This window comes from Hoplias malabaricus, chromosome 1 (assembly GCF_029633855.1).
Source record: "Hoplias malabaricus isolate fHopMal1 chromosome 1, fHopMal1.hap1, whole genome shotgun sequence".
Taxonomy (NCBI): Eukaryota; Metazoa; Chordata; class Actinopteri; order Characiformes; family Erythrinidae; genus Hoplias; species Hoplias malabaricus.
Window position 1 is genome coordinate 65,892,862 of NC_089800.1, and position 14,055 is coordinate 65,906,916.

A 14,055-nucleotide genomic window follows, 5' to 3' on the forward strand; every position below is an offset into this window, starting at 1 on the left:
TGTCCCTGAGATCAGGTGTGCGTGCGTCAGTCTGAAGAAAAGGATACGCTCACTCAAGGTTAAAGAACCCTGGTTAGGACACACTACTACACTTCTGGGAAAATGCTTCTGGCAGGGAGTCAAAGGCTCCAATCCCAAATAATTGATTTTGCTCCAACACACAAGTTCTGAGAGACTCACTTCGTTTCCCTCCTGCTTGCAAATAAAGATATCAAGCTTTGAATGCAACTTCGAGACACGACTGCTGTTCTCACAAGAGTGTGAGCTAAAGGGAACTTATAATGAATGTAAATGGATTCAAAAACCGTGACGACGAGCAGGGCAATAATCCAGGCATAAATTAAAGTGTGTGGAGGGGTGGGGGGCAAAAAAACAGGACAAGCTGAAACATCAGCCTAGCAAATTAGCCTTAATACGGTGCTTAACGGCATTCGTCACACTTACATGAGATGCTGACAGACCAAGAACCTTTGATCGGCTGCCGCTGAGCGCAGCTAGGTGGAGAGTACACAGTAAAGCGTGGCTTGGTGAGAGAGAGAGAGAGAGAGATGCTTGTATATGCAAAGATGTAGGGATGAGGGTGGAATTGGAAAACATTGCTCTTCAGAAATAGAAATAAATCATACATAATTGTGCTCTGAGATCGGAACTCATGAATAATAGATGCGTTCACAATATAGGTTGCCTGTTTAAGAAATGCTTTGTCTGCTCAGCTGATACATGTAAAGAATGATGCTTTCAGCAGAATGAGACATTTGATGAGCTTATTCCTAAAGATAGATTTCTGTATGGTTTCATTAACTGTGTGATGAAACAGTTGATAAAAATGTAAAAGTGCCGTGGTTAAGGCAATGTGCCAACACGTTTATGATGTGGTTATAGAACAGCTCTAATATTCAACACAATCATTAAAATGTTACAGATGAATATAGAACGTAAATTTAAAAAAAAGAAAAAGAACTGAAATAGCGAAAAACGCAAACAGAGAAATATATATATATATATATATATATATATACTTATTTCAATAAATAATCCAAGCAATAAACCACATACAAAGCGATTTTTACAACATGCATTTTGTGGAAACCTATCCGTCTTCCCTATAAGAAAGCATTATGTTAAGAGTTTGTAGGTTTGAGCTTTAAAGTCCTCCCCTGACTTAAACCTCTACATAATCATCTCTGTTCATCAACATGACACATTCATTCAATCATTCTCTGTAACCGCTTTTCCAGTTCAGGGTCATGGTCGGTCCGGAGCCTACCACAAATTATTGGGCGCAAGGCAGGAATATACCCTGGAGGGGCGGCAGTCCTTCACAGGGCAACACACACACACACACACACACACACACACACACACACACACTTAGAGTAGCCAATCCACCTACCAACATGTGTTTTTGGACAACATGACACATGTAAAAGTAAATTCATTTTGAAGAAAAAAAAAAATAAAAAAATGTTCAGTATTGGGTAAAAAATGCATTTGTGGGAGGAGCAGCAGAGCTGGGGATAAGGGTTGTGCCCATGAAAAATTTGCCAAATCTTTTCTGTCAATGCCAAACAGATTCTGCCATTGACACCTTTGGTATTTGGTCAACTGGATGATTGTAGTTTGAAGAAACAAGACATACTGGCAATTTAACAATTTATTCATTTAACAAACAGGAGCCTCAGTAGCGTGTGAAGGAACCATATACAGCCAAAACAGCCTGGCACCTCCTCCTCATGCTGGTCACACTGCTGTGGGATGGCATCCCATTCTTCAACCAACGTGGTTGTGTTGTTCACTCTGGCATGAACAGCACGCCCAAGCTGATCCTACAAGTGTTCAATGGGGTTGAGGTCAAGACGCTGGCAGGCCATTCCATCCTCTCCACTCCCAAATTCTGGAGGTAGTCTCTGATAAACCCCAGTACGTGGGGCAAGTGCTGTCATCTTGGAGGAAAGAGTTTGGTCCCAGACCGTAGAGATATGGGATTGCCACTGGTTGCAGAATTTCACCTCGATATCTCTGCATTGAGATTGCTTCCAATGATGACAGGCCTCATTTTTCCAGTGAGGGAGATGCCGACCATCATACAGAATAAGCTGTTCGGCATTGGCAGAGAGGGTTTGGCAAATTTTTCATGGGTGCAACCCACATACTCAGCTCTACTGCTCACCCTACAAATGAATTTGCCTTACAAATGTGGCACCATTTAAAAGGGAAATTAACAGGCTTTCCAGTGGTATAAGACTTATTGCCAAGAAGCATTGTTACAATAATACCAAATTTCCTTAACACTTTCCTTACTTTCTGTGCTATGTATTATATATAAAAGAGTGCCTGAACCACTCTTACAGGAGTGGAGCACACCTAAAACACCAACACTATTATCAGTGTCAGGGAATGATCAACCACCCAAGAAACACCTGTCCTGTAGTGGTCCTGTGTGGGTCCTGATACTATAAGTACAGGGTGAAAGAGGTCTAACAATATACACAGAGCATCAGATGAATTACAGCAATTTCAAAACTACATAGCTGACCTGTATGGTAACAGAAGCTGATAAAATGAATAAGTAGTATAAAAACAAGAAAGATATTCTAATATTTTGGCTGATCGTGTATAAAAGAAACACCACATGGACATGTTAACAAGGATAAAACCTGATTTTCACTGCAGGGAGTTTTTAAGAGGGTTAGCAAGAGAATTTGAGCCAGACACATTAAAAAAGATATTATTCTATTGGTCCAACTACGTACAACTTGCTCACACACACACACACACACTGACATTATTCAGTTGGAAAGTCAAACGAGTTCACTCTAACACTAGAAAAGAAAGGAGATATATCGTCTGGATTTGACTATGCTAACATGCATGGCCAAAGCACGACTCAGCCTTCTTCCATTTATTGGACCCTACGGAAACATAGAGACACAAGGCCAAGGCCAAGGCTGCAGAACGTGTGCGCGCACGCACACACACACATACATACACACACACACTTATGACTTACTGTTGTGAAGGCCAGGAGCTCTTCATCATTAAGTTTGTGAACTGGATTATTCTTCTGAAAGTCCGTGCTGTTGAAACAAATGAACAAAAATTAAGACCAAACAACTAAAAAAAATTTATAAACAAGAAGTACATGACAAAATCTAACAAAATAATCTACAGAGTTGTTTAAGTTCAAGTGATTCATAAAACTGCACATTCTTAAAAGTCACAAATAAGCACATACCCAATGTGAAAATTCAATAGAGCATCAAGAAATGAGAACATGAACTGCCTATACCACGAGTGGAATACAACACTTATAATACCCTAATTTTACCATTTCTCCTCTGGACAGCCATATGGATTTTTCATGTATTGTATAATTATCTTTCATTCATTCATTTCCATGCGTTATTAGCATTAATAGGTGAACATTATTTTTTTCAAATGTGCTGATGGATATTTATGCTCTCATTTCCTCAAACTATAGAGTAAGTGAACTTGTGCAAAATCCGATTCATATAGTTGGTATTGCTCAGCGTAACATTGTCTATATGAGCATTTTTAAGATCTCACTACAGAAAGTAATCATATAATGAACCCAATTATACAATTGGACACTTTTCTAACCCACAATGTGTTAATACCTGCCTGTAATTATCAGATATCACTGTGAAAAGGGTTGCAGAGAGAGTTCACGTGATTATCTTAATTTATGATGTAATTTACTGTAATCAGGCCATTTGGTTTAAGATATAATGACATCTTAGCAATGAAGGTATCATTAGAATGTTTGAGTTGTCCTCTAGTTGAACTTTTGTATTCAAGTTTTCAACCCAAGCAGAAAACGCACAAAGATTTAAAAATCGGTTTAGGTCATGTCTGTCCAGTGCAATCACATAGTTCACTAAATTTTAAAAACATAGCCTCAAGTACTCCAGAGGAAGATAAACAAGACTACGTTGATGTTTTAGATAAAATATTGATATAATAACATTTAAAATAGAAGTTATTTAAGTTATTTTAGTTAGAATTTAGTTACGGGGTGGTTTTCTACCATCCTCCTTAAGTCATATAATGCAGTGCTGAGACTAGAGTAGTAAAGACAGAGCCACCATTCTATTCTACTACAGGTGAGTAATTTTAAAGCTGTAATTTTAAGTGATAATTTCACACATTTAGAAAATTGAGAGGTTTTGTTCAAAGATGACAGGAAAAAGGAAAAATATGGTTATACTAGATACTACAGAAAATGAATAACTTTTTCTATGAGCAAGAAAAACAAGAAGTTCAGCCTAGCTTCACAGAGCTTCACCATGCTCAATCCATCTTCAACCATCATTCAATCCAATTAAGGCCCCTGCCCCACATAATTACGCCCTGCTAATTATTCCACGCCTGCAATTTGTCTCCTAGCAGCAGCAGGCAGTGGGGATGATGACCTTTCAGCACAGAGCAGACCAGCGTGGAGCTAATTACTCTGTAACTCCAGAGGCTTGAGAGGAGGCCTGACATGGACAGACCCGCAGAGAGAGAGAGAGAGAGAGAGAGAGAGAGATGGGTAGTACATTAAGTTACAAAGTCATTGTTCCTTCTGTATCCAAAAGCGACAAAGCCTATCAAAGAAAGGAACATTATGTATTCTTTGAAATCCAGTCATTCATAGAAAGTCAATTCTGACACTATGGTTTTACTGAGGACAATAACTGACCAGTGAATTTCCGAAACTTTAGAATTTGAAATCTTTTTCATGAGGTGGTGATATAGGAACAAGACCAGGCAGAGAATAGCCAAGCCCATGGGAAGAAAATGCTTTAATTGCCTTTCATGCAGCAATTACCTTAATTATAAATTTAACTTAAAAGTGAAAAACTACTGGCGCTGCTAAAAGGGATATGTATGATAGGGCTTTGAACTTAAAACCAAGCAAAAACACATTTAAAGTAGCTAACTTTCAAGCACATACATATTAAAATATATACTCTACGGAGAAACAGACAATACAACCTACACACTTTTCCACAATGAACCTAAGATTTGAAATAATAAAAATCAAACTTCCTGATTTATGATAATGTAATAATGACTGTATTAGAAGTCCTGGATTTAATTAGTAACGCTAATAAAGCTAATCTTAAGGATTACTACAGATAAATGTGGAATTTTCTGTTGTTCAAACGTCTTTCAGCACGAGAGAAGCTTCTGCCAACAGACCTGCTACAATCATAATCGTAAAAACATATGTGGCTGATGCTTTCATAACCTGATCTACAGAAATATACTTGGTAACACGTGGACAAGGCTCATAAAATGAACGACCAATACATGCCTGCACACATGCTTGTGCAAACAGCCCAGTGGCCCAGAACTATCAGTGTTGATATCACCTTCAAAAGAGAATTTTAAAAAATAGCTTCATAATGACACTTTTGGGATATTTTCCTCTTGGAATATACATGCATACACCTGCGCACACACCTGCACATATACTAGTGCAAGCTGAGCAGGAAAATCAGAAAGAAAGAGGAGTAGGGGTGGGGGAATAAAAAAAAATTAAGGCAAACATTCTGTAAAAAGCACAAAGAATTTCATCCCAGTTTCATTTCAACAGCTTTAATGTTTCCCAAACACTACACAGTAAAAATAACATACAATACAGAAAAATATAACTGGACAGTTATCCATAAATCATGAACTGGATGTTTATCAGAATAGGAATACTGAGAAAGTCAAACTCCTCTATCATACTTCATGCTGTCCATCTGTGCTGCCACCATTTATAAAATTCTACATATGACTCAGACCTTGAAGAGGTTGGTCTGCTAAGTCAATATGAGCCAGACAGATAAACATTGATTATTTACTGCATCGTGATTGATGATTAGAGATACTCACCACACTCCGAGGATGAGGGCCTGCTCCTCTGCACTGAAGTCTGGAAGCTGATGCTCAGATGGTTCTGCCAGGTTTATCTGGTTCAGCACTGTATCGTCATTCAGCTGGTGATCCTACACACACAAACACACACACACATATTTGGGTGTATTTGGAACATATTGCCAAATTGTTGTTGGGGAAAAAAAAAAAAAAAGCACAATTCCTAAATTGGCAGGAGAACAGGGCAATGTTGTCATTTTACATTCTGTACAAATGCCAAGTCATGACTTATGTTACTAAGGTAAATTCAACTAATTAAATTTTAAAACTTCCTGATTAATGGTGTGCAAATAAAATGGTGGCATTTGTGATCTTACCACTGCACTCAACTTTAAATTCTTTTAAAATAAAATAACTTTCTGCTATACTGACTAGCTGAAATCTCACTCACACACACACACGTCTACACGATCCTACTCCAGACTGATTTAATGTGAGCCTAGATGGACCTACTCCCAACAGAATTTAGAAATGCTCAATGATGAAAAACCCCAGCTCACTGCTCAGAGGAGACACAAAAACAAACAATTAGGACAAGCCAACTATTCCCAAACGCATACACACTTCCAACTCATCTGCTGAAATGATCAGAAAGGTAAAGAAACAAACACCTTGCCCAACATCCAAAAGTATGAAGTCCAGGGGGTTTGGGCACTACTAAAAGTGCTCCCAGGGGCCGCGTGTATTTATGTTGTATGTTCCCTGCACATGCTGTGATCTAGAGAGTGAAAGTAGTCTGGTGTGGCATGTAATAATAATAACCCATTTATCTTTCAGGACTGAACACAAGGTGTGTGTGTGTTAAAGTATCACAACTACATGCAAGACAAAGAGCATGAAATTACTTTTGTCATCTCTGAAGGACAAAGGACAGTCTTTGAAACAGCTCTGAATCTCCTCAAGGCTTTCGCATATTAATGAACGTATGGTGCAGCATATCAGACAAGTTCAATGCAAATAGGTAACAAACAACTTTAAATTCTAACCCTACACACAACAAAGGTAAAGTAACTGACCCAAGGACTGGACCAGACTGGAGCTGTTTTAGCTTGTGTCTTACATCTCTCAGTTTACCTGCTTGTTACTGTATCACAGCTAGCACATAAGATAACTTTTTATCTTATGTGCCACATTGCCGTACACCTGTACGCAAGTCTTTCCAAAAAGTCTCAAGGGGACAACAACCAACACCACAGTCACTTTATCACTCCAAAACAGACGAGATAGAAAGAACTTGAACAACACTCAAGAATGTGCATTAAAATGTTGTTAACCACGTCCTCAGGGTGTGAGAAGAAGAGAAGAGAGAAAGAGACAGAAATATTTCCCAAATAGTATGACCTTCATTTCTTTTCAATGTCAATTCTGCAGAAAACCCAAACGCAAAGGTCACCCCCTGGTGGCTATAGTGAGCAGTGCACTGACACTGTGTGTGTGTGTGTGTGTGTGTGTGTGTATGCACACCTTTGGCAGAAGATCCTTGGGTGTTGGTGCAGGTGAGAAGCTACTCTCACCCTCAGTACAGGAATAGTCTTCCTTCCTCTTAACATCAAGAATGAGTTGAGCGAGGAAATTCTCCTGAAAACGAGTTCTCTTCCCCAGCGCACCTGAAAGAACAATGCCATCAACAACCTGCTCATTCCTAACCATTCCATTAATAATAAAATCATAGCTTTGCTCCTTTCACTCTTCTGTTATTAAATAAATTAATGTCAGTCAGGCAAAACTATTCCATTTTTTCCATCCGCCCATAACTCTCGCGATCAGAAAAGGCACCACCGTGTTACCTACCAGTCATGTTAATGTCCAACCCTGACAGTTCCCGGGCTTTCTGCAGGTGTTCTTTGGCCTTGAGGTATTCATAGTAGGTCAGGCAGATGTAGCTGCACTCCAAGTGGAAGAGTATTCCCAGGTTTTTGTGTATTCCACTGCTGAGAACATCTTCACATTTACATACTGGGGTAAAAATAAATAGATAAGAGGATGAGGGAGGGTGATGTTACAGCTGCTTACAAGGGTGTAAACACTGTGGGAACATATGGCAGCTCCAAGGGGGAACAAGGCATAAAAATGTACATCTTGAAATGCATGAGGACCATGTACATGCTGCTAAAATCATGTATGTAAGTTTTTAGCTTAATGCTGAACATTCTGTATTACTCTTCTGAAGACTTGCTGGTTGCACGCAACTCTTCTTAAACTCAAACTATAAACGCAATAAAAGTCACCAGGAGACACGTTTAAACTGATTGTTTTGATTATCCTGATATTGCTGTAAACACAGAAGTGATTCTCCTGATACATTGACTCAGGATGAGGAAAGTTAGCTGATGAATATAACAAAAGAAATGAACCCCTGGGTATATCAACATCAGGGGGGGATTTCAGTCAAAGTTGATAATCATTTTTTGATGACACTCAAATTAATAATCAACTAAAAGCACGCCAACCCCCATCAGCCTTTAAAAGTAATGATAATAATAATATATATTTAGCAGGAATTGTTAGAAAATCACAGGGACATCTCATTTTCTGTCTTTTTAAAATGTATTTGCACCTTTTAACCTTCAATTCGACACATTGTATTAACCCTAAACATCGCTTATCCAGTTCAGGTTCGCAGTGGGTCCAGAGCCTACCCACAATCACTGGGTGCAAGGCAGGAACACACCTTGGAGGGGGCGCCAGTCCTTCACAGGGTGACACACACTCACACCTAAGGACACTTGATTCGCCTAGCCACCAACCAACGTGTGTTTTTAGACAGTGGGAGGAAACACATGCGGACATGGGGAAAACACACCAAACTCTTCACAGACAGTCAACCGGAGTGGAACTGGAACCCACAACCTCCAGGACCCTGGAGTTGAGTGACTTTAACACTACCTGCTGCGCCACCGTGCTGCCCTAACACTAAACAATAAAAATAGTGTACATAGTGCACAATAGAAGACATCCAGAAAGAAATAATAAAGTGCAGGGATATAGTAGTGGGTTACAGGGGTAAAAAAAAGTGTGATACAACAGTGCTATGAACCTTGCTATATTAAAATTGAGTAGGGTCTATATGTATATGACACAAGAGCAGCCTTAGCAGGTATTGCGCTAAGAAACTAAGAAAACGACAATGTACATGTAATTTATGTATATAATGTTATGCCTTATGAATTTGTGCTTGTGCTGATTAGATTTTTGTATTAAATTGCATATTACCATAAGCCTTTGTCTACACTGGTGTAACATCCCTAGTCTTGTTATGGCTCCAGTTCGAGGAGAGCATCTGTTAACTAGCTAACTGGTGTTAAACGGGTTTTTGTTTGCAAAAGACTTGAGCTTCTTACAAATGTATGATTACCAGAGGTCAGACATGTCCTTATTTTAGGTTCAGTCACGAGATTTCTGACGTTTGGGCACTGGGGTGAATTTGAGAAAGCCATCCCCTCATAACAAAGCCTATAATGTTGCATGATTGCTTCATTTTTGTAGCGTGACTGGAGATTTCACCTTGGATCCCTAATCATTGCACTCCTTATAAATTCATTAAAGGTTTAATGTTATTTGTATATATTCTAAAAGGAGTATTCTTTTGAGGAAATATGTTTACTGTCCAGATACATTTTACAATATTTTTCTCAGAACAAAATCAATATCCCTATAGACATAAATGTGTAAAATATCTATTAGGACAGGTCCAATTAGTACAGATTATTTCATGTAGTCTAGTAAAAAATGACATTTATTCATTCACTGCCTGGAAGCACTTATCCAGCTCATTATCATGGTTGGTCTGGGCCCATGCGGAATCACCATGCCTGGACAGAGCACCAGTCCATTACAGGGCACCACACATTCATAGCTATGGGTATTTCTTGAAGAGCTCCTTCATGGTTAAATGCCACAAATTAAAAAAAAAAAAACTCTGTTCTTTGTCACTTGAGCTTGCATTTGTTACCGAGGAAAATTATAAAAAGAATAAACTGATGAACTCATTGTCTAATATTTTGTAAACCTGCACACAGAAAAGAGACATGGTATTACATGATTGATCCAAGGTGCGAAAGGAATTCTTCAATGTAAAAGCAAACCAGTGATCACAAGCCCTTCCCAGAACTGGTCCTGGGCACAAGTGTGAAAACACCCACGGTGGCTTTAAAAATGACTACAATAGAATGACATAAAAAACAAACAAACACTCATAGAAACTTGTACTGGGCGTATCATCATGTGGAAAACTGATGATAAGCACAATACCTTTCATTAAGTGCCTACATTGAAGAAATATCCTACAGATCTAAGGACTTGGGTAATGAGACCTTGAAAGCACAGGCTGAGAGAGAAAGAGAGTCATGTGACAGCTGTGTCCTTCACATGTTCTATATGGCCATGAGCAGAATGAAAATCTCTTGAGGCCATGCAGTTTTGAGATTAAAATCCATATTAGCACACACTGGAATAATTTATACAGCTGCCTATGCCAACATTCTTCAGCTTTCAGAAGCTCGTCATATATTAAAGGTGTGTGGGCACACGGGCATGTGTGTGTTTTTGCAAGAACCAGATTAAAAATACTAATTACAACAACAACAATAAAAAATGTATTACAATGTCAATGGAAGGTGGCACAGTGGTGCAGCAGGTAGTGTCGCAGTCACACAGCACCATGGACCTGGAGATTGTGGGTTCAAGTCATTGGTTCAACTCTGTGTGACTGTCTTTGAGGAGTTTGATCCAAAAACACATGCTGGTATGTGGATTGGCTACTCAAAAGTATCCATAGGTGTGTGTGTGCTGCTCTGTGAAGGACTGGCACCCCCTCCAGGGCTCCAGGGTGTGTTTCTGCCTTGTGCCCAGTAATCACCATGTAGGACCCACCACAACCCTGAACAGGATAAGCGGTTACAGGCAATGAACAAATGAATGTATCGCTATGCACTGAGGTACGGGATGAAACTAAGCCTTAAACTTTAGATTTTAAAATCACCATAAATGCAGAGAGTTTATGATTTATGTATACGGAGTTATTAAACTGCTTTAATCCGTCACATTAAACAATACAAATCTAGAATCATCCAAATAGGCCATGTGGTCAATCATAAAAAAAGAAAGATTCCGAACCCTGTCATTTGCAAAGCTGATAAACACCAAACGAGTAAACGAACAGCACGGTAATACAGTAACTTACTATTACAAATGTCAAGTGTGTTTAATAAAAACAAAAATGTTATCTAAAATGTCAATTACAAATAATTCATACAATATTCACACGCTTTCCTCTAAGATTCCCATCACTCACAACTTTATTCTTGTTCAAATCTTAGTAGGGTCTCATTCCATTACCCTGAGTAAACCTCTTGTGCAGGTTGACATTTACTAAGCAGAGTGATGAAAGACCTTGCTCTAAATCCGCTCACCCATGTAACTCGTTGTGTATAAAGGCTGATTAAAGAATAATTCACCTATATTATTTACTTACTTATAAAACACTTCATTGATTTAAAGTGAGAGATAAATTAGAGTGAAAAACGATGCATAAAAGACCATGAAATTTCATGATAAATTATACTTTTCCATTCTGTTCTGCTTTCAAGATTGCATGTAACTGGATTATAAGCGCAAAAAAAAATAAAAAAAAATTAAAAAAAACTTTAAGGGCTTTTTAGGTGTCGATCACACTCCTGGAAAGTGTGTAAAGAATAGTAGAATACCATACACTCAATGTAAAATTCTAATTCAAGTAATTGTCCAAGAAGCAATCTATATATGTATGAAGAAACAGACACAGGTCAGCTTATATATATATATATATATATATATATATATATATATATATATATATATATATATATATATATATATAAAAAAGTCAAAGAGATGATTTAACTTTTGATTTAAAAGAAAGTAAAAGTCATGCGACCTGCTCCAGCGACAAATAAAGTCTCTCAGAAGTTGAATGACTCTTTGGGCATTGCATTTAACAGTCCAGCAGATCCAGAGTGCTGCTGCTCTATTGATTGCTTAGATGTAGGCGTTGCTGCAGCAAATTACTGCCCAAAAGCCCTCAGTGAGAGTGGATGGAGCATGAAGGACAAACTAGTTTTAAGCATGGGTCGAAGCAACAAAAACCTATCAACATCAATAAAAAGTGTAAACATGGCACACCTAGTTTTCCTCATGGTGTCTGATGTTGATGTAAATTTCTTAAAGGGGCTTTTCTAAACCAAACATTAAATTTTGTCTCGATTTTCAATGAAAATTTGAGAACACTGAGCGAAACAGAAGAATAATACACTTTTACAGCATCTCGTGTTGCAATGTAGGAATTTTCTATAGGCCTACTTCTTAGGTTTTGTATAATTGACACATGAATACAATTAAACCAAATCTCCTCGTACAAGCTAAAAATTAGAATTTTCCTGAAATCACACCAAGCACGCATTTTTCTCTCCACCAAGCGAGAACAAACACTTCTAAATGTATTTTTGTTTTTGTCTATTAATTCCTTTCACAGAAGATATAAACTGAAATTAATAAAGCAATAACTAAATTGTAATTGCTTAGCTACTTCGCAGATTCTAAAATCTACAGATGACAGCCATCTTTTGACACCATGTGAGTTTGAGAAATTATTTTACAAAGGGAATTTTTAAAAAGTTTAAAACACTGATGATTGGTGTTACTCTAATTTTAATCCATATTTTGACAAGTCCAATCCAAAACGGCTGTTGATGGGACATGAGCACAAAAAGGGGATGAAAGTATTTCTTTCCTACTTTGGTGCATAATCATCTTTATCAAGAATCAGAGCTGGCTTCAGATGAATTGTGTCTGATAGTGGAAGACGCTCTAAAAACTCATTCCAAAAGGCATGAGAACCTAATTAAGACTGCCGCTTGAAGCAGAACGCATCATTTGGCCAACAATTCCCTACTGAGACCACGCTTTTAAGGTTCCTGCTCTTTTGAAGAATGAAATTGCATGCTGCCACTAGAGCAATGCAATTATTGCAATTATTGCTTTTCTACATCATGAATGAGTTTCTGGTAAGAACTTCCCTAAAAGACTGCAAAGCAGTTGCACTGTTTCACTCAGAAGGATTCAAACAGTGAAATCCCACTGATTTACTCTAGATATTTGATATACAGGTAAATCTCAATAAATTAGAATATCATCAAAAAGTTTATTTCAGTAATTCAATTAAAAATTCAAACTCACAGCTGATGAAAACCCAAAAGTAATCATCTCAGAAAGCTAGAATAACATAACACAAAACAACCTTCAAAAGGTTTCCTAAGACTTTAAAATGGTCCCTTAATCTGGTTCAGTAGGCTACATATTCTTGGGGAACATTGCTGAATTGACAGATGTTCAGAAGGCAGTCGCTGACACCCTCCTGCTGTATCCAATCATATTAATGGGAAGTTGAGTAAAAGGAAAAAGTGTGGTAGAAAAAGGTTCACAAGCAACAGCGATAACCACAGCCTTGAAAGTATGGTCAAGAAAGGGCCATTCAAAAATTTGGGAGAGATTCACAAGGAGTGAACTGCTGCTGAAGTCTAGGCTACAACTGTCACATTCCTTGTGTCAAGCTACTCATGACCCAGAGACAACACCAGAAGGGTCTTAACTGGGCCAAGGAGAAAATGGACTGGACTGTTGCTCAGTGTCCAAAGTCTTGTTTTCAGATGAAAGTAAATTTTGTATTTCATTGGAAATTAAGGCCCCACAGTCTGGAGGAAGAGTGGAGAGACACACAATACAAGCTGCTTGAGTCTAGTGTGAGGTTTCCACAATCAGTGATGGTTTGGGGAGCCATGTCATCTGCTGGTGTTGGTCCACTGTGTTGTATCAAGTCCAAAGTCAGCGCAGCTGTCTACCAGGAAATTTTAGAGAACTTCATGCTTTCCTCTTCTGACAAGCTTTATGGAGATGCGGATTTCATTTTCCAGCAGGAATTGGCACCTGTCCACACTGCCAAAAGTACTAATACCTGGTTAAATAAATACAGTATCACTGTGCTTGATTGGCCAGAAAACTCACCTGACCTAAACCCCATAGAGACTCTATGAGGTATTATCAAGAGAAAGATGAGAGACACCAGAACCAACAATGCAGACGAGTTGAAGTAGC

The 14,055-nt window shown here is 38.4% G+C and overlaps 1 protein-coding gene across 2 annotated transcripts in view; it reads right to left on the reverse strand.

Moving 5' to 3' along the window:
* Positions 1-14,055, reverse strand: part of ttc27 (tetratricopeptide repeat domain 27) — a 78,775-nt gene that overhangs the window by 50,121 nt on the left and 14,599 nt on the right. For both annotated transcript variants that reach the window (XM_066671028.1, XM_066671018.1), the window contains exons 6-9: positions 7,720-7,884; positions 7,393-7,535; positions 5,887-5,999; positions 3,011-3,077 (exon numbers count right to left, since the gene is read on the reverse strand). In XM_066671028.1, coding sequence (XP_066527125.1) covers positions 3,011-3,077; positions 5,887-5,999; positions 7,393-7,535; positions 7,720-7,884 — 488 coding nt within the window. The remainder of the gene's footprint in view (positions 1-3,010; positions 3,078-5,886; positions 6,000-7,392; positions 7,536-7,719; positions 7,885-14,055) is intronic.